At 42.7% G+C, this 20,811-nt stretch overlaps 1 protein-coding gene across 1 annotated transcript; it reads left to right on the top strand.

Annotated features, from left to right (window-relative positions):
• Positions 1–747: 747 nt before the first annotated feature.
• CNDP2 (carnosine dipeptidase 2) lies at positions 748–15,789 on the top strand. The gene is made up of 12 exons (XM_030943478.1): positions 748–818; positions 3,415–3,511; positions 4,456–4,599; positions 7,054–7,216; positions 8,484–8,572; positions 9,480–9,680; positions 10,423–10,507; positions 11,048–11,208; positions 13,119–13,283; positions 13,804–13,945; positions 14,534–14,681; positions 15,093–15,789. The coding sequence occupies exons 2-12, from the start codon at positions 3,452–3,454 to the stop codon at positions 15,160–15,162; spliced, it is 1,428 nt and encodes a 475-aa protein (XP_030799338.1). The 5' UTR covers positions 748–818; positions 3,415–3,451; the 3' UTR covers positions 15,163–15,789.
• The last annotated feature ends 5,022 nt before the right edge of the window (positions 15,790–20,811 follow it).

Raw genomic sequence — 20,811 nt, 5'->3', positions numbered from 1 at the left:
CTTGACCAGAACCTGTGTGAGGAGCAGCTGATGTCCCTCGGTCCGTTCAGCCTGGAGAAGAGGAGACTGAGGGGAGACATCATTGCTGTTATGACTTCCTTGCGAGGGGAAGAGGAGGGGCAGGTATTGATCTCTTCTCTGTGGTGACCAGCGGCAGGACCTGAGGGAATGGTTTGGAGTTGTGTCATGGGAGGTTTAGGTTGGATATTAGGAAAAGGTTCTTTACCCTGGGGATTGGGCACTGGAACAGGCTCCCCAGGGAAGTGGTCACAGCACCAGCCTGATAGAGTTCAAGAAGTGTTTGGACAGTGCTCTCAGGCACAGGTGGGATTTCTGGGGATGTGCTGTGCAGGGCCAGAAGTTGGACTTTGACGATCCTTGTAGATCCCTTCCAACGCAGGACATTCTATAATAAATTCTGATTCTAGGAATCTGTCTAAACTACATCTAAATCTAAACCATAAATGTAGGAAGATCATAAGGATACTCCCAGCTTCGGCTGGAATAATTCAGCTGTCCAGGCTGCTCTCTGCCAGTCTGTTATATTACACCCCATGTTATATTCGCCTATATATTATATTCCCCTTTATTACACCCCTGTATTGTTCCAGCCCCCACCCGGCAGGCCGCAGCCCAGAGATGAGGCCCCGCCCCTTCTCGGCTCAAGCCCCGCCCCCTAGGTGCTCATTGCCCAGTGATTGGCCGGCGTAGCGCGGCGCGTGCCGCGGGGCGGGTCTGGCGCGGGGGTATTTAAGGAGCCGTGGGAGGCGGTGTTTTCTTTACTCCAGGTGGGAGCCGGGTCTGAGTGGTCGCTGTGGGTGAGTGTCGGGAGGGGTGGCGGGAACGCATCCCTTGGTCTTGTCGCGCGGCGGCACCGCCGTACGTGGCCGGCCCTGTCCCTGCCCCAGCGCGGCCTGGCGGGGAGGAGCCGGGCATGCCGGGTGCGCGGCGCCGCCGGCGGGCCGGGCCTTGCTCCGTGTCCCCTGGTCTGTTCGGCCTTGGGGCGCCCGGCGCCGTGGCTGTTCCCGGGGAGAAGCTGCTCCTGCCTCTCCGCTCCTGTCCCCTTCCTCATTGTCGCGCTCGCTCCCCGTGAGCCTTTCCCCCGCGCTGTCCTTAGGAAGCCTGCCGTGCCCTGCCTCCTTCCCTCCCATCCCGAGGCTGTCACCGGCCTGGGGGCTGCGGGGAGCTCGTCCCGGTGCTGCAAAACCCTGTAAAGAACCCCACGTTTAACCTTCAGGTCAGCCTCGGCCCGAAGTGCTGAGCCTGCAGTGTGAGCATGGAGCTCCATGGTGGCTACAGAGTGCTCTTGGTTCAGTGCTCTCCTCTGGGATATTAATGTTGTTTGTGGATAAGGAGGGCAAAGTTGTAATGGTGCAATGATAGTCCCTTGGGTTGTTTTATTGCAAGGTGCAGCTTTTGTAGTCCTGTGAAAAGATAAAAGTGTAGAGCCCCTTCTGCATGGGTAGGAGGGGTTCAGCTCTCCATTCTGAAGGACCTACAGGAAGTTCAGACCCTGGTTTTGCAGACGAAGGGGGAAGTAAAGTCCAGCCTTTTGCTGTGTAGTAACCAATACTTACTTTTTGTAGTTTGAGGCGTTCTGAGGCAGACTTCTTTGCAGTTCTTCAGTGTAACTTGTGTGATTCAATGCCCTTGTGATTTCAGAGCTATTTAACTATGGTTAAGGTGATATTTAAAGTAGTCCCTGAGCGAACAAGTAGTTCAGATCTTGTTTGTGTTGGACAGAAAGTCAGCCTCCATGTCACTCGTGTTTTGTGTCTGTGCTGTGGAGCTGGAGCCCTGAGGTTGCTATAGAAACCGGTTGAATGAAGTGGAGGGTCAGACGCCCTGGACTGATGCCTGTGGGGTGATTTCCTGAAAAGCTCCACATGAATCCTGCCCGAGCTCTAACTGTGTGTGAGGATGGTGACTTCATTAGGGAACCCCAACTTCAGTGAGAAGCATTGCCTTAACTTGGTTATGGTCTATGTAGTCCTTCTGAAGGTGTTTGGTTTTCACCTTTCATGACTATTAAAGGGAATGCTTACCTGTCTGGTGATTTGAGGTTGTTCTAATTGGTGTTTAAAAGTAGCTATCCAAATTTAAACTTGATGGATGCTTTAAATTAAATCGATGCTATCTCTGGTGAGGGAAAGGATTTTTGTATGTGTAACACCAGTATCTGTGCAAGTACAACCTTGCTTGAAAGAAAATTTGGGGTGGTACTTGTATTGCAGTATATTGTGTGGGACAACTTGCAGCTGAAAAGGATTTGTTTCAGATATGTAGAGTAGTCAGCTGCTCAAGAAATCCTAAGACAAGCAGTCAGATGTTTTAACAACTGTCTTGTGACTACTGTGTAGAAGCAGAAGAAAAGGCTTAAAGGATCTGGCATAAAGCTGACTCAACAGAATACTGAATCACAGTGGCTGGAGCTGCTGAACATGCTTCTATTACATGGACACTGGAGATTTTCCTCCTAGTCCAGGCACTTGGATTCCAGAGGCACACTTCAGGGAGCCTCCTCTGGAGTTACTCAAAAGGCTCCTGGACACTAGACTGAGTAATGTGTCATAGGGCCACATCTTATACCAGCTGACCTCCAGTGTCCCTTTCAACCTTCTGGGATTTGTAAAGCTCATTGTTTTCCTGGCTTAGATGAGGTGCTGTATCTTTAGCTCTAATTTGAGAGTTGAGCTCAAACTTGTTTGCTTTAGTGGGCAGTATTTCTTTTCAATATTGATTTCAGACTGGTAAGGAAGACAGTAAACTGAAAAGGAGTCTTGGGTTTTCTCATGTGAACTTCAGTTGAAATAAAAACAAAAGAAGGAAGTGGTAGCACTGAAGTAGTCACTGACAACTTGCTCGTGACCTGCTGGGGCTGGCCTCTGTTCCCATGGCTTCATTCTGACCTTATTTGTGAAATCTGAGTGGCAGGCTGAGACTTAAGGCTGACGAAAGCACAGTTTTCCAGCTGCTTGTTTTTAACCTCCTCTGCAGAGCACAAGGTGTGGTGCTTTCTTGGACCTTGCTTCCAGCATTCAAGCCTATGGCATGCTATTAGTTGAACTCATAATGAAATCTACTCTTTGAAGTTACATTTTATTCAGGCAACATTTTGCCTGTAAGTCTGCAGTAAAATGAAGTGTATGATTTCATTGAAGTGTCTCTAGAGACAAGACTGCTCAGTTTAACTTTGAAAATTATTTTGAGGGGAGAGGTGGTGTTGAAATTTAAATATGATTTTGTTCAGCCACTTCACTATGGTGATTTCATGAAAGGGAGAGGCCTCAAGTTTTATATTAGTACAGCTTGGTGTGTGACATTAGAAACTGAAAGGTGAAAGTCTCCTGTAGCTCTTGATTACTGACTGTCATTTCTTAGCTCTGTAAAAGCTAAATTCTTTTTCTGTCACAGAATCTTCAGCAACACCGCTCTGAAAACTAGCCCAAAAATGTCTGCTCTGGAAACCCTCTTTAAATACATTGATGAACACCAGGACCTCTATGTTCAGGTAAGTTTTTTTTTTTTCAGTTTTCTCCTGCAGCATGGGCAGCTATGGGATATTAGAAGTTAGGTGGTCAGCTTCAAGCTTGTTGTTATATCTATATGGTTTACCCAGTAATAATGTCAAGTAATGGGATAGAGGGGAGAGCAAGTGTGAGGGATTTGAGTCAGGCCAGAAAACTGTTTCTTAAATTTAGGCATAGTTCCGTTCAAAACCCTTAATGTCCATGGTAAATTTATTAGGAAATGATCTATTAGTGTATAGTGCCACCTGTTTAGAGGTGCAGGAAGCTGACACTGGTTCTGAATGCCAAACTAGGTTTATAGTTTCTTCCCTTTGGACATGGGAGATTAAATATATTATAAATGAGGCTGGGACAAAGCTTTCTTGTATAAAACAATTTATGCTGGGGTACAGAGGGGGAGGTTGCCATCTCCAAAGAGGTACTTTGCTACTTGACCTGCTGTTCAGTTACAGGTTGTATTGTAATCCCTTTCATCCATGAAGGAATCAGTGCTACAGCACTGTGAACTCAGGCATGAACTGTGCCAAGTGTTCAGCTTGATTTCTGCCAGTTGTTCTTGCTGAACTCACACAGGGATAAAAGCTGAAGTGGCCTTTCTGAGAGGCCCAAAAGACTTTAGCTGCTTCTGGATACTTAAAGAAAAACTAAAAGGGCACAATAGGCACGAGCTGTGATACTCTTAAGCATACTTGATGTGTCTGTAGACTTTATGCTATGCAGCAGGGACAACTGTAGGCAAGTGAGGTCGTAGAGAACTTTTTGAGAGTAATACTATTGGTTACAAGTTCTTCTTTGAGCAGAGGACAGAGCTGATTTGCCTCAATCTGAGCTTGGCTTAAACCAGTTTGTTGAATTACAAGGTGTGGGGTGGTATTTGCATGGTGCCTGTTGTGCAGTAAAACCTGTAGCTCTTCCATCTCTGCAGCGCCTGGCAGAGTGGGTGGCAATCCAGAGTGTGTCAGCATGGCCAGAGAAGAGGGGTGAAATCAAGCACATGATGGAGGTTGCTGCCAAGGAGATTGAGCGACTGGGAGGCACAACCAAACTTATGGATATTGGCAAACAAAAGGTACGTGAGCGTCTCCATGGCAGCCTAGTAGGAAAAAATCTCTAGAAGACAAGGTGTTTTGCATGAGGAAGTGCTGGTTTCTTGTGTTCCCAGTATGAAAGGCACCTAGACTCCATTGGAAGGCTCTTTATTGGACTTATTGTAATGCAAGATGATAATATGGACATTCTTATGTCCCTGCAGATACTGGAATCTCCATCTAGCAGGCATCCAACCAGCATCCAGCATACTGTGCAGATCCCATGCATGGAAGTTTTCTTCCATTTTATTTATTCAAGCTGTTCAGTTCCACTGACAGAAGGGATTTTGTGTGAGAATTTCTTGATGCACTTTTAGATTAAGTCAAGGACATGCAGATGAGGTAATCCCCAGTGCCCAGTGGGAGCTGCCTTTAGGTTACAGTGAAGTGGCTCTGTTTATCCTGCAATCCAGGGATATGCACAGCACAGGCAGGAAGGTGAAACTGTGTGTGCAGCATAGCATGGCACAGGCTTTGGGCTATTCAGGTTATCTTTTGGGGTCACTAATTCCTTGGTGCCTGATGGGCTTCTGGGTTGGGATCACCACACAAAGGTCCTGTGGGCAGTGGCCTGGAAAGGCAGTAGCTTGTTGGGGTGTAGGATAATGCCTTTGCTGCCGCACAGTCTGAACATTCTGTTAGAAACCTTTCTTTACAATAAACCTTGGGACCCAATTAAAGATGTTGAATTAAATTTTGGACTGTATTAAATGTGTTTTAAATACTTTTTAACTGAACACAAATAGAGCACCTGCAAACAAAAATGTTAGACATTTAAACAACAGGCTCCTATTGGTCCTTAGGCCCATAGACTATAAAGATACTTGCTGAAGTTTCAGTAAGTCTGCCAAAAGAGAGTTCTGGACTCTTTCAGAAGTGTTACATTTGTCACAGGATTGCATCGCTCCCTTACTAGATACAAAAGTATCATTAAAAGAATGACTTCCCTCCTCATTTTTAGCTGTCCAGACTGCTTTTCTTCCCCTGAGAAATGTTGTCTATAAGAATGATAATGATAATCTCATCCTAAGTAAATAGCCACTTGGTATGCTCCTCCTCTGAAGTGCCTAGCCATCCCTGCCTCTCAGAGCAAGACCCATACCAAAATTTTGAGACTAGGATTTGGATAATGGCATTAAAAACCTTGTACTGGAATGTTTACTCATTTTAGAAGATTGTCCTTGTAATTGGTGTGAAAGACTGCTGAGTGAGATCTGTGTTTATGGGAACCTTCTGAGCAGTTTTTCCTTTGGGCAACTGAATTACACTTGTTTGTAGCTACAGGTACCAGCAGGAAAACAGCTGACTTGGGAGGGAATCTGTAGATTAATTCTAGCTCTGCTACTACCTACAGCCTAAAACCTGATCAAAAGCATTTCAGTTATTTAAGAGACAAAGTTTCTCTTATCACTGTAACTTTTTAGTAGCAAGAACTGATTTTAGAGTTTTATACATAATATTTTTATTAGGTAACTTTAATCCATCTGCAAGAGTTACCTTCAGTGTTCTGTTTTATATTAAGTATAGAGATAGCTAGTAGCTAGTCAGTGTATTATGTGTTGCTGCTATATCTGTGAGGGACAATGTAAAGCAACTGAACTTGTCAGATCAAAGTTGCTTTACTGCTGCACAGTAATTTGTTGCGTTGATTACTGTAAATTCTTGGAGTAGGGCTTTAGTCATGTAGAGCTGCAGCTGGCCAAGGACCATGTAACCTGTTGATAAAAATCTGGAGCTTGGGACCCATATAAGCAAAAAGTCAAAGCTGATTTTGCATCTGCTGAACAGTGTGTGGAAGTACATGTTCACCGGAAGGGAAATGCTTGCTGACTGGGAATAGCTTGTGATAATTGCTTATGGGGTATTCCAAGGGATTAAGCTAAGTTCAACTCTTGAACTCCTGAACTGAGTTCATCAGCACTATCCTGCCCTTAGTGTAACAGTGTAGGGTGGTACAAAGAAATATGTCTGTTATGCTGGTCTTAATTGGGTGTAGGCACATGTTACACCCAGCCTTACCACTGTCAGGGAATTTTTGTCCAGAGGGCTGTACTGTGGACAGGATGAAAGTGCAGTGACAAGCAATATTGAATGGAGTTTATCACTTATGCTTCAGTCAGCATTAGATACAGCAGTTTGGCATGCAGTCAGCTTCCTCTGCTAAAATCTGATGTAGGATTGGTAGTTTAAAGCTAACAGTTCTAAGTGGCTTGGAACGTTTTGGCTGTTACTGGGACTTGTCAGGAAACTAACTGGCATGGTGCTGCCAGGCCTTCTTTGGCACCCTGCTTCTGGCAATTGGTTTAAGTAGATTAGTTTTGTTTAGCTGTCTGTGCCTCTACTCTCATAACCTCCATAGTATAAGGTAATTCATGTATCTGATTAAAACTCTGGCTTTCCACATTTTAACAAAACTTCTGCCTTCCTGTTTCTAGCTGCCTGATGGATCAGAGATCCCCCTACCACCAATTGTTCTGGGAACGCTGGGCACGGATCCACGCAAGAAGACAGTGTGTGTATATGGTCACCTGGATGTTCAGCCAGCTGCACTAGAGGATGGCTGGGACAGCGAGCCCTTCACTCTGGTAGAAAGAGATGGTAAGAACAGTGGACTTCACAAACTGATGAAGTCTTCTGTAACAAGTGTGGTATTCCTCAATTGTTCCAAAGCTGTGCCATTGATTGAAAGGTAGAAGGAGAGTTAGAAGTGGTATGGGTGTTTGTTTAATACTGTTGAAGTGAAAATGTGCAGGTGGGGAAATGGTAAAAAAGTTGAGCTGGAAAATCTCAGCTACTCTTGGGACTGTTTCCTTTTCTGATAGTATAGGCTGTAATTTGCCTGTTTTCTTTCTTGTAGCTACAGCACAATCTTAACTGCTGCCTTAAATGGTGCCAGCTTGTTGCCAGAGAGCTTTTTAGAGCTAATTTCTTGTTCACAGCTTGAAGCCTGTAAGGTCGTGTCAGACTGCAGGAATTTTGAACCATTGCTGAGAAAAAATACACAACAAAACTTCTTTATGCCTGGAGACAGGAGTGGCACAGCAGCCTCTCTGGGTTGCCTTGTGTTTAACTGCTCTACTATGAGTACTGCAGAACCTCTTTTGCACAGGTAGTGCCCCAAAATTTGTCCCTCTCCCATAAATGGGGAGGAAGAAATGGTGCAGTATCTCCTGTTGAAACAACATTGCCAGCAGTCAAGAAGACTTAAAACTTCCTTTTCTATTAAGAGCTGGTGCTACCAAGAGCTTCTTTGTTTCACTTTATCAGTGTTAAAGGTCAGTTCAATAGAAGGACATTAAGCACTCGTGTTCCATAAGCATTAATGATTGCCAGAGAAAGGAGTATGCAACTAGTAGTTCTGCTTGGGCACTTACTCATAGGCAGTAGAGTCCAAGTTACTGAACTGAGTTATCTCCTAGCAAGACCTAGACTTGCCTCAGGCTGTGGCTTGTCTCTTCTTTTTACTCTTAAAAGAATTATTGAACTGAAGATAATACTTGATAGATTTCTGTTAAAAGCAGGAAACTTGTTTCTCTACACTGAGGCATTTGTAGAAAATTATATTATAGTGAAGAATAAGGCAGCTATTCTTTTCCTGCATTATAATAAACTGCTATTGAGGTAGAAGCTGGGGGAAGAGGTGGGGGGAAGCTCTCTAAATGGGAGAACTATTGCAGTCCTGTATCTATCCTACTTGAAAGGGTATGTGAAGCAGGATGTAAGACTGCTACTTATGAAGAATCAGAAATTATTCATTAAGTAGGGTTAAAAACGTTACCCAAAACCAAATGTTCTCATCTAGGCAAGAGATGAAACTTCATGCTGTTTTTTTCCTCACTGGTTAATTTCTATCTTGTTTCTACAGGAAAGTTGTATGGGAGAGGATCAACAGATGACAAAGGTCCAGTGCTTGCCTGGCTGAATGCCTTGGAGGCTTATCAACAAACTAACCAGGTATGTGCCCAAAATATATTCTGCTTTTTCACATGCAGCTGAGTCTAGCAATAAATGTTATCCAAGCCACAAACCCTTGTGAGGGAAGCCTGCTTATTCAGCTAATTGGAGGAATGATGCAATAGTCCTGTAAATTTCTTGATTTCCTAGTAGGGTTAAGTTGACTTGCTGACAAGTTAGTCCTATAGATGTTTAGGTTGCACTTCTAACAATTTTCGTTTAATGAAATATGTAGGAAGGAAAATACATATGCAAGCATGTGGAGCAGGAGGAATAATCAAATGTGATCACTGTCATGTAAGGATGTCAAATTACTTTGGCATTTATCAAGGTTTAATGTCTCACTGCCACTGAGCTCTAAGAGGTTAACTTAGTAACACTAAAATTGGGAGCTTTGCTTATTTCTGTTAAAGAAAATCTGCAATCACAAATAGCTCAGGGTGTTTGCTTAATCTTGCAAGACAAGTTCCTATTGCTTTTGAGAGGAATAACCAGTTCTCAGTTGCTGTCTAGGTATATAGAATATGCTAGACTGGATAGACAGGGTATCTCTGTTCGTACTGTGGCAAGCAATTCCTGTGATTTAGGTTAGTTTTCCTAGCCTGGTAGCTTACCTTTGGCAACAGATTTCTGCTGTGTTCCCATACTTACAGGATTTGGGGACAAGTTTTTAATTATTTTTTGAAGAGTTTGAATTCCATCAAATGAAGGGTGGTGTAAGTGCCCTCAACATAAGCACAGTCCAAACTTTAAACTGGTTTGTGTATAATTAACAAATTCCACTGTAATGGAACTATTTTAGCCATGTCCATTTATCTGCTTTGAATGATGCAGATGAAAATTACAGCTCACTGAAGGAGTCAAGTGTTCTCACATGCTTAATCTGTTCTTGTTTTCCATTTCAAAGGAGTTTCCAGTAAATATTAGGTTTTGCCTAGAGGGTATGGAAGAATCAGGATCTGAAGGCCTTGATGAACTGATTTTTGCTCAGCGAGATGCTTTCTTTAAAGATGTGGATTATGTTTGCATTTCTGACAACTACTGGCTAGGCAAGAAGAAACCTTGTATCACTTATGGTTTGAGAGGTATCTGCTACTACTTCATAGAGGTAAGTGCTGAAATACATTGAAAATCCATTATTATTAAACTGAGTTTTCCACAGGAGAAGAGTGCTAGTGCAAGCCTTTTCATGCCAGTAGCTTTTTTCAGAAAAGAAACTGGCTACTTATGTGGAGTGTTTTTTCCTAATTGTCTAAACATCCTCTTGCTATTCTATCTGATACTTGGGTGGGTGAGATAGCTTTCAGATGTGTGAAGCAAGATAAGCCAGCACTTGCACTGAAGGATTGTCTCATAGCATAGCATCTTCGTCCATATACATCCTTCTTATAGATGGGTGTCACATTTGTGCTTTCCAGTCAGCTGGAATATCTCCAGTTAACCAGAACTGCTGGTAGATGATTGAGAGTGATTTGACAAGTTTTTATGAGTTCCCTCTATACTTTGGGGTGGGGTGGATCCTATCTGGGCCCATAGAGTTGTGGGTGGCTAATTGACATAGCAGGTCATTTACCATCTCCTCATGGATCATGGGCTTCACCGACTTCCAGCTCAGGGAGGAGGGCATCCTGAGGACAACTGATCTTGATATTGAAGACTGAGGCAAAGAAGACATTAAATACCTCTGCCTTTTTCTCATCCCCTGACACTATACTACCCTCTGCTTTGAACAAATGATGGGGACACTCCTTGACCCTTGGCCAGATCAAGTTCTAACTGGGCTTTGGCTGTTCTAGTCTCCTCCCTACATGGCAAAATCTCTGTGCTGAATCTTCATTCACTTCAATCAGGTGGAATGTTGTGACAAAGACCTTCACTCCGGAGTTTATGGTGGTTCAGTCCATGAGGCCATGACAGATCTCATTGCTCTAATGGGTAAGAAAACACAGGTTTCACTGAATGCATTAAAAATGGGAGCAATCACCATCCAAGCATAACTGAGTTTGCAGTAGCAAAGCAGTGACCAGTGAAATGGTGCTTGCCAAGTGTGCAAAGCTACTGCCTTAGATACAGAAACATGGTGAAGGTCTTGCTAAGAAGTTGTCTGTTTACTCTTAGCTTTCCCTAAAACCTTGCTGCAAATTTGCATGTTAATTAGATCAGCTGTCTTCTCAAATTCTGCTGTGGGTATGATACTGAACTCTTTGGGAATCCTACCTTCAGACAGCCAGTGAAATGTAGCAGTAGAGTTAGAGTAGCAAGCAAGTGTACATTTTGGATATAGGCAAATTCTTTTAAGTGTCTTCCATGCTCTGGGAAGTGTGGTGCATGCTCTGGGAAATAGAAGTCTAAATTTCATTGCATTTACAGAGTTTTCAGAAGGCCCAGACTTCAGTTTCCCAAGGACAGTGTTCCCAGCAATGACATCTTGTATCTTCTGGTTGAATACTGATATTAGGTGCTTCTTGTTTACAGGTTCTCTTGTAGACAAGAAAGGGAAAATCCTCATCCCAGGTGTTAATGAAGCAGTGGCACCTGTTACTGATGAGGAACTGGCATTATATGAGAAGATTGATTTTGACCTGACAGAATATGCAAAAGATGTAGGAGCAACAAGACTTCTGCATGATGCAAAGGTGTGCTGCACTTCTCCTCTGCCCTGTCTAGATCAAGCTGTCTGTGTTAGTAGGAGACCAGAAACAAGCTTCTGTGGATGTGTGTGTGTTATTAAGTAATGTATTAGGCAGAGGATTCATCTGATGTCTTCAAAATGGTGAGAATGCCTTGAAGATTATTTTGCTTACTGTATGGCTCACTGCATACTTAACACTTTGCAGAGGAACTGCTAGTGTTAGGTGCTTGAAAACTTATTCTAGGTTATCCCATGTTTAACTCAAGTAGTCTTGACAACTCTAAATTTGCTCCTTACTCTGTATAAATAGTATTTGAAACTTGTACAGAACTTTAATGCTGTTCTCTTAATGCTAGATAAGAATGTTGGCAGCTTTCCAGAGGTCAGGTCACAATCTACACAAAACATCTGATTTTCTACATCTGTAGGAAGTTCAGTGGGTTATCAGAAATCATGCAGTTGCTCAGAGATGATTGCTCCTTAGGTAAGAAAAGAACTTGAAACCCAGCTTTGCTGAATTCAAGGCTGGCATTCTGAACATGTTCCTAGACCTGGCAGACAAGGACTGTTTTGTAATCATGAGCTAGGCAGCCCAAATCTTTGAACAATCTCAAGCTCAATAAACTCATGTCTAAAGTTAAATCTTTGTCCTGGGAGCTCTCCAAATGAATGCTTTTAACAGCATTGACTCTTACATGGTACAGGTATTACATACTAATTTTAAAACCCTAGATGTAAATACATCTCCTGTCATAAAAAGCAGACACAGGTGTTGTAAAAAGCAAGTTTACATGTACAGGTCTGTCTTCTGTCCTAGTACTGTCAGGAGACTTCAAACTTAACTGAAATAGGAATAAGTAACAATTTATATCCTCAACCTTGTCTTTACATGCTCAGGTTTATATCAACTGGGAGCACACAGACTTCCTTGCTTAGCCTTGTCCTTTAAAGTAATGGATGGATTATAGCTTGGATATAAGGAGAAGCTGGCAAGATGTTCTTTGTGATACTAAACTGAAGCTGTTCAGTCTTGGCTCAACAGAAATTCCAGCTAAGGCATTTCTAAGCTGCATACATGCAAGAAGGGCTTTAGGGCTAGGGAGAAATGACTGGAACTTCCAGACAAGAAGCACATGTGCTTGAGAGATTTGAACTGTGACAGCTACATTTGCTTTGAGAGAAGATTGTAAGCAGGTTGTACCTGGAGAAAAACCAACTTGTTAACATAATGGACACAAAATTTCTGAGTCTCCTGCATTTCTGCAGTGAAGCTCACGCTGAAGACACTGCACCTGTGTCTGCTCAGGGCAACTCAACAACTGCACTGAGTTCAGGATCCAATGTATTGAAGAGCTGTGTTCAAGGTAACAGAGTTATGTTAAATGCAGAAAGTGTACCTGGAAGGCAGGGGTGGTCAGTTTAATCAGCCTGCAGTTCAGGCTTTTTAATACAGCTGATGATATAAAGAAAAGCACACTGTAAGCCTCAGTTTGAGCAGTGGTGAGGCTTTTAGAAAATGTGAACTTCAGCAGTGTCTTGGTGATGAAGGCACCTGCCTGTCTTGAGGCAGTGGGAATTAAAGCTTTCCATGTTCCCAACAAACTGTGCTTGAGCACCTTATAAATGCTGCTTGTGTCCTTATCAGAAGCAGACTGGTCATGTCCCCTAAATTCCACAGAGCTAGGAGAGAGCCAGACTAGAACTGCTAGGTCTCTTAAGGTGCACAGAGCCCAGCTGTGTTATCAAAATGTGTGCTTAATGGGAGTAACAGTTTCTGAGTGATCTTCAGTGAGCTGCATTTCTGCATGGGAAAAAGCACTATTTCTTGCAACTTCATTAGGTTGAAGAAATCATTAATTTAGGGAACTCTGTCAAACTTCATGTAACCTTGCATTTTTCTCTCTGCTTCTGCAGAGAGAGATCCTTATGCACAGGTGGAGATACCCATCCTTGTCTCTCCATGGAATTGAAGGAGCCTTCTCAGCCTCTGGTGCCAAGACTGTGATTCCTAGGAAAGTGATTGGCAAGTTCTCAATCAGGCTTGTGCCAAACATGACTCCTGAAGAAGTCACAAAGAATGTATGTTGAGCTGGATTACTGCTAGCTGAACAAGTGTCTCTAAACTTCTGTTCACCTTGCCTTGGGGGAAGAGTTTTTCTGTTTTCTAAAGCAGTTCTGTTTATTTGCTTTCCTGCCATCTTCCTGGTAGTGCACCTCAACATGAGATAACTGAGGGAATCCTGTGGTGCCCCAGCGGACTGTAGTGGTCTGATTACCCAGTTTCTCTGAACTCAAAAGGGCTTAGGAGTGAATGCTAACCTATTTCTGGGGCACTTGGGCTGCTAGAAATGCATAATCAAGAGCAGCAGTGTTTGACGTACTGCCTAATTGTTCTACAATACACTGTTAATTTGCCTAAAGAAGATATTCTGGTTCAGAGCAGAGAATCATTGGAATACTTCAAGATAAGAATAATAGAAAAAGTATTGCTGCGCAGTTGTAGTGATCTGCAAGTCCCTAAGATGATTTTAGAATATGAAATTTGCCAGTGCTCATACAAATGCTAGCACTACATAAGAGCATTCAATCTTTCTTACAGGTTGAAGACTACTTGAACAAAAAGTTTGCAGAGCTGCGGAGTCCCAACAAATTCAAAGTGTACTTAGGCCATGGTGGAAAACCCTGGGTGTCAGACTTCAACCACCCCCACTACATGGCTGGTAGGAGGGCCATGAAGACAGGTCAGTGGGTTTTTCATTTGGCACTGGTAGGATTAAAAGTCTCTTGTTCCAGCACCTCAAATACCTGAGGTCGTGTTTGCTGAATATTAAGTGTTCTGCACTCATGTTTAATAACTTTGGCTCACTAAGTCAGGAAGCATGTCATGTGCAACCTTTAAACAGAAATTTAAATACAGGCAGGAGAGTTACTGGATATCAAATTAATTTATGATGTTCTGGGACAAGTTTGTTGATATGATGTTGCTTTTGCATAAGGATGAGACTGTTGGTTCAGATCACCTGCGAAGCCAAATTCAATGAAGTTTGGTCACAGCACCCCTCTTAATCAGTTTTGCTAGATTGTGTTGGGCAGCTAGAGCAACTTTAACTTGTGTTGGAGTACAGACAGGCCTTCAGATGAATTGTTGGTGTGTAACTGATAGTGACAATATTCCAGTGCTACATCTGTGGGGAGAAGCTCCACAGTTTTGTGGCCTTTGCAGTCTGGCTGATTTGGCCAGCACCTGGTGCAGATGGGAACATGATGGCTTAAGTGAGGGTTTGTGGGAAAAATTAGACTTCAAACTGACTAGAGCGTTGCTTTTCTAGTGTTTGGAGTTGAACCAGACCTGACAAGGGAGGGAGGAAGCATTCCTGTTACCCTTACTTTTCAAGAAGCCACAGGCAAGAATGTCATGCTGCTTCCTGTTGGAGCTGCAGATGATGGTGCTCACTCTCAAAATGAAAAACTAAATAGGTAAGAGAATATCTATTCCTGTGCTGAGGTGTCTTGGCATGTATTATGAAAAACACCAAGAACTGAGCTCTTGCTTTTTTGTTTAATTCTCTGGATGGCAAAGTGCCATCCTCCCCAGGAGAAAATGACTGACTGGTTGGGTAACTAGTTTGTAGCTGGATTTTGATTTCTACATTGATACTCTTGAAACCAGAAGTAGGTTTTATATTTTGGTCTCTAAGCTCCCCCAAAGGTGATGTTTGTCTTGCCAGGGATGATGTAGGGGTTTGGGCAGTAGTGCCTGTTGCCTGCAGCAGCAATTCCACAGAGTTTGTCATGTGCATGGGACTGATGTGTGGCTTTGCAAATAGGGCATCTGCTAGAAATGAAGCTCAGTGGAGACACTGCTAAAGGAAACTGCCTTCTTTGCAGGTACAACTACATCCAGGGGGTGAAGATGCTTGGTGCATACCTCTATGAAGTTTCCCAGCTGAAGGACTAAGTTAGGCACTTCACTTTCTGGTTTGTGGATCAGAAGCCTGAATTTTCTTGCAAACTGTCATCAATTACCAAGGCTTACATGGCTCCCCTTTTCTACCAACACTCCACTGCTTTGATGGGGGAGAGGGAAAGGGGCAGTTCCACTTGACAAAACATGATATACCAAAAATACTTCCCTAAATGCTTACTTTATATGAACAGACTATTCCTTAACTGGTCAGCAGTCCTGAACTACATCTTCATCACTCTGTATCACTTCAGTTTGCTGCATTGATCTACTTTTCCCGTAAATGAAGAGGAATGATTTACCCTCAGCAGTTTAAGTAGCCACAGCAGTGGCAGAAGTTCCAGCCAATTTAACATTCTTATTTCCTGGATATGTCCTGGAAACAAGTAATCAAGATTATGGGGCAACACTGGAATGTGCTCAAGCTGTACTGAGACACCTGTCTTTGCTGACTGTGAGTAATTTGGAAGAGCAGTTTGTCTCTTACAGTTCATGCCTGCCTGCAGGTTTCAATTTACAGGGAATCAGGTTGTAACAAATTTCACTGTGGTAGTGATTACCGGCCATTTTTGTAAAGCTGCCTTTGTACTACCAAAAAGAATAATAAATAATCATGCTCTAGTTTGGCTCTTGGTCTCTGAGGTTTAAATAATGGCTTGGGTGGGAAAGCAACTTTGGGAACTTGGGAGGGACACTTCTGTGGCTATAAAGGCAGATGAGCAGCATGGCTACACAGGCTATATCTTGTGGGAATCCAAATTTTTATTCCTGGGCTCTGGCTCTGTAAGAATTTGTTGACCTGAAGCTGATGTTGCAAACTCCAACTCTCCTGTGAGAAAATGAGCTCAAATTATTTCATTTTGACTCTGTAAACTGGGTCATAACACTGTAGCATAACTGATAATACTGCAAGGGAGTGAATGGAATTTGTAGGCATAAACAGGGAGAGATCACTAGTTGCAACTACTACTGACATCCAACTTCAGGCTGTCCCCTGGATACCTTAAACTCCAATACTTCTGTTATGTCAAAAAACTCCAGAAAAAAACAAACCTCTTAAATGATTGCTATCTGAACTGGATTGGGCTCCCTGCTTCTGAATGACCTGATCAGCACTGGCAGCCTAAGGTAGGTAAGTGTTTCAAGTGATAGTGCTTGGCTCTGGTACAGCATGGTACAGTCCTGTGTCCTGACGCAGGTCAGCAGCATGGGATGATTCCCCCTTTGAAGGGTAGAAGGTGGGAGAATCTCTACCTGGTTTTCACTGTTGCTGGATCCGGAGACTTTACAGTGGAGAGCTGTTGGGCTAGGGAGTCTTCTGGTGTCGCTGAAGCTTGTTTTGGTTTTTTTTAGTTTGTCATTGAAGTTGATGGCTGGAGATAATCTGGTACCATTAACCCTTGCACTTGGAGCTGGGGTACAGACAGACCATTCTGTGTCAGTTCTTGTGAGCATTGAACACAAACACTGCAGAGTGAATGTTTATTAATTTGGTTGTGAACTATGTTCAGAAACCATGTGTAGTTGTCCTTTTGTAACAAATTTCTTGAGAATCAATTAATTGGCTCAAGCTCTGCACTGCAGACACTGTATCAGATCCTGTGCTTGCTGAGTAAGTACAGCATAGCAGAGTTGTGAAGCAGGCTCAAACAGAAGAAAAGGTGTCAAGAGGTTTGTAGAAAAGGCTGAGGAGCAGATACTGTTGAATATACAGCAGAAATATTTTGGTATGGGGAGAGTGCCAGAATCCTGTGAAAATGGGTCTTTGGCCTGAGCAAGCTGCAGGGACCTATTTAAGCCCACAGGAGTAAGTTGCTAAAGTAATCAGGACTTAATGAGACTTAATGGGACTTCAGATTTGTTTACATTAATTGTTTTAAATTCAGAAATCATCAGTATTTGTTAGCTAGCTACAATGGGGATTGCTTTGGGACCTCTCTTGTCCCTGCAGAAGGTGACCACAAAAGCAGTAGTATGGGAACAGTAGTACTCAGTGAACAAGGTAGGCAGAAGGGGACTAGTGGTGCCAGCTTATTTCTGTGGCCTGTGTGCTTCAGACCTGGCATCCACAAATGATTGTGCATGGTGTCAAGAGTTTGCTCAGCCCAAGTTGTTTATTAACAGCACTGTTGTACAACACAGAAGTGTCTGATGTGACAGAAATTGTGAGCTGCTCATGAAAACCAAAATGCATCAGTGAAGCCCAGAGCCTGATGCCCGTCTGCTCTGTGTGCAGAGGCTACTTGGCACTTCCCACACAGAACTTCACAGCGCTGCTTTACCTGTTGAATTTGAAACTGGGATATGCCCAGTGGCATGTGGCTGTCAGCAAGTCTAGTTTGCTGGTACTTCCAGTTCTCCCACTCCAAGAAAGGGGAAAGATCTACATGGATTTTACAGCTAATTGTTCTCAGGGTGCATCTACTGCAAAACTGAGAATGTGGACTTGTGCCCTCATTGCTCGCTAGATTGCTTGTGTCTTAGCCAAATCCATGGCAATGTATCTTGATATGGAATATGCGCTCAAAAGAGCAGCTGGAGTTATTGCTAGCTATTATCCCTAAATAAGCTCTAAGTGCCATTTAAAATGTGATTTTTCTTCATTTTTTTCATGTTCTGGGAAACATGAGCATGCACGTTAAAACAGAGCCCTGATTCTCAACTATGATACAATACATTTTACACCCATCCAGTGCAATGTTTCCTAATTTGAAACTGTTTTTAACTTGCAAAGCAGACTTTGGTTTACCATAATGAGTTTGCATGCACTAACTAAATCAAACCTTGAAGAGCTTCAGCTCTGTGATCTTGACCTTAAAGCAGTGTGAAGAGTGGAGATAACATAGAGCTAATATAGATAAAGTATTCCAGTTTGCTCGTGTTAGACTATTAGTTCAAAAACATTACCACTTTTTCAGTGTTATCTGAACTCATTCAATAAAAATATAATAGATTAATGTGTTACATATGCATTTAAATTATGAGGTGTCCATCTGAATAAATTGCCTTCCTGATAATTAATAAAGTTATGCAGGGATTTAAATCACTCTTCAGAGAATCTTCTTAGGCTACCCAGGAAAGTTTAGTGGGTAATTTTGATTCTAGTCCCTTGCTAGCTTGATCATACTGTTTTACATCATGAGGTTAGCTTATGACAGGCCCTGAATACTGAGACATGTTTTTCTAGTACTTTTAAATATTCATTTTTCTATTAATTTTGCATATCCTTAGTGATTCTGAGATTTCTTGAGGAAAACTTAACATGCATGCTAATGAAATAGGGCTGCTCAAGCAGCAGTATGCAGTGTTCTCCTCTCTGTGCAGGCTCTTTATTTTCAGTCATGGAGAGGCAGCTCAGAGGTCTCTTATGTTTCTGCCCTTTAGATTGAAAAATGCAATAACAAACACAGTTGAGCAGCTTTTTTTTTGTCACTGTTATTGTGCTGTGTGGTGGTGTTCACAGGGGTCCCAGGACAAGGGGAGAGACAAGAATCTGACTCCATGTTTCAGAAGGCTGATTTATTATTTTATTATATATATATTATATTAAAACTATACTAAAATAATAGAAGAAAGGATTTCATCAGAGGGCTAGCAAGGAAAGGGAAAAAACATGGAATGATAACAAAAGCTTGTGACTCTCAGAGTCTGAGCCAGCTGACTGTGATTGGCCATTAATTAGAAACAACCAACATGGACCAATCAAAGATACACCTGTTGCATTCCACAGCAGCAGATAACTGTTTTTCTTTTCCTCTGAGGTTTCTCAGCTTCTCAGGAGAAAAATCCCTTTGCCAGGATTTTTCATAAAATATCATGGCTACAGTGCTGTGCTTGCCTTTGCAAAGGCAGCTTCCTCTGTAATTCCACTGGGATAGCCACCATGGAGTCACTGTTTAGGCCCTCTGTATGTACTGGAGTTGTGTGGAAGGTTCTGGGCAGGGCAGGGCTACAGGAATGGCTGCTGTGAGGAGCTGCCAGAAGCTTCCATGTCTGACAGAGCCAATGCCACATGGCTCCAAGACAGGCCACCACTGGCCAAGGCTGAGCCCATCAGTGATGGTGGGAGAGCCTTTGGGACAACACAACTGAGGAGGGAAAGAAGTTCCTGCACAGGAGTAATTGCAGCCAGAGAAGAGAGGAGTGAGAATACGTGAGAGAAGCAGCCCTTTGGGCACCAAGGTCAGTGATGGAGAGGGAGGAGGTGCTCCAGGTGCCAGAGCTGAGACTCTTCTGCAGCCTGTGGTGCAGACCATGGCTGTTCTTCTCAGCCCATGGAGAACCAACATGTGATGAGTTGACTGTCTCCCTGGGGTAAGGGAGGTAGAGAATTGGGAATCGGATTAAGCCTGGGAAGGAAGAAAGGATCAGAGGAAGAGGTTTCACAGATTTCTTTATCATACTTTGATTTGATTGCTCATAAATTAATTTATTGAAGTCGAGTCTGTTTTGCCTGGTGAGTAATCTCTCCCTGCCCTTATTTTAGCCCATGACTCTTTCATTATATTTTCTCTCCCCTATCTAGGTGAGGAATGGAGTAACAGAGCAGTGTTTGTGGCCACTTGGAGTCCAGCCAGAGTCAATCCCTCATGCTGTTGCAACACTGCATAAATTTGACCCACTGCACAAAATGCCAAAATATTTGAAAGTGAAATATGTTCAATTATTAGATTCCCAGAAAATCTTGTAGAGATGCTTCTGTGTCAGCTTTTGAAAACATGTGCCCCCCAGTTGTCAGTGACAGTCCAGTGGTCTGTACTGAAGGAGCTTTATTTACAGCTGAAGTGTTGTTCATATGCAGTGTGTATGAATAGTGTTTAAGGCAGGGTCCTTTGAAGGTTGCTGCTACTGCCAATGTGTGAATACGAGTAAAAACATGCATAAAAATGCTAAACATATTCATGTAAAGGTGAGCCTTTGGAGGACTGTTGCCTTGTTATTTTGGACAGAGTAAATTAAAGGAATTGCAAATATGGGGTGTTAATCTATGCAAAATTGTAGCCAATTCCCAAATTCCAAGATGGATGCTAAGATACATGATGAAATTAAATACAATGTTTCTGAAGTACTTAGTGGATTGGTTGGTGTAGTGAATAATGGAGTCAATGTTAGATTTGAGAATAAATGCTGTATTGCCTTGGAGTGTTGTAAATGCTTGGAGGTAGAATTTTGAGGTTCTGCTGCTTAATTCCAAGAATGCCTAATAAACTCTTCCTTAGACTTGTAGAAAGCAACTAAACTAAGTGCTAAAGTAGTAAATTGGCTGCAAAAGACTTTTGATAACTAGAATGCTATAAAATATCTGTTTATTTATAACTATGTCTTTGATAAGGTATTGGTTTAGACTATCTTGCTGTATTAGTAATGGGTTGACAACTTTTTCTCTTCCATTTTCAACTGTTTAGCAGTGCATCATTAGAAACCTTTTAAATACAAAAATTGTTTCTTTTGATGGATTTTTACTAGTACAAGCAGAGTAAAGAATAGCTGCCCTTTGCTGCCTCATATTCTCTGCTGTTGCTGCTCCCCCAATCCTATTTTTCCCAGTCATTCACATGAGGAGAACTAATCCTGCGAGCGGAACCCGTGAAGTTTCCAAGGATTATTTCCAGGTTTTTGCTGTATAATGTGATGGTTACATGT

This window comes from Camarhynchus parvulus, chromosome 2 (genome assembly GCF_901933205.1).
Source record: "Camarhynchus parvulus chromosome 2, STF_HiC, whole genome shotgun sequence".
NCBI lineage: Eukaryota > Metazoa > Chordata > Aves > Passeriformes > Thraupidae > Camarhynchus > Camarhynchus parvulus.
The sequence above is the reverse complement of the archived record's forward strand: the minus strand, read 5'-3'. Positions and strand labels throughout refer to the sequence as shown.

What these genes read in the sequence shown, in the direction of transcription:
- CNDP2 (XM_030943478.1), top strand. Translation starts at nt 3,452, where the DNA reads ATGTCTGCTCTGGAAACCCTCTTTAAATACATTGATGAACACCAGGAC. An exon ending in TGGATATTGGCAAACAAAAG is followed by an intron (nt 4,600 to 7,053) that starts GTACGTGAGCGT and finishes TCCTGTTTCTAG; the next exon opens with CTGCCTGATGGATCAGAGAT. An exon ending in CTGAAGAAGTCACAAAGAAT is followed by an intron (nt 13,284 to 13,803) that starts GTATGTTGAGCT and finishes TCTTTCTTACAG; the next exon opens with GTTGAAGACTACTTGAACAA.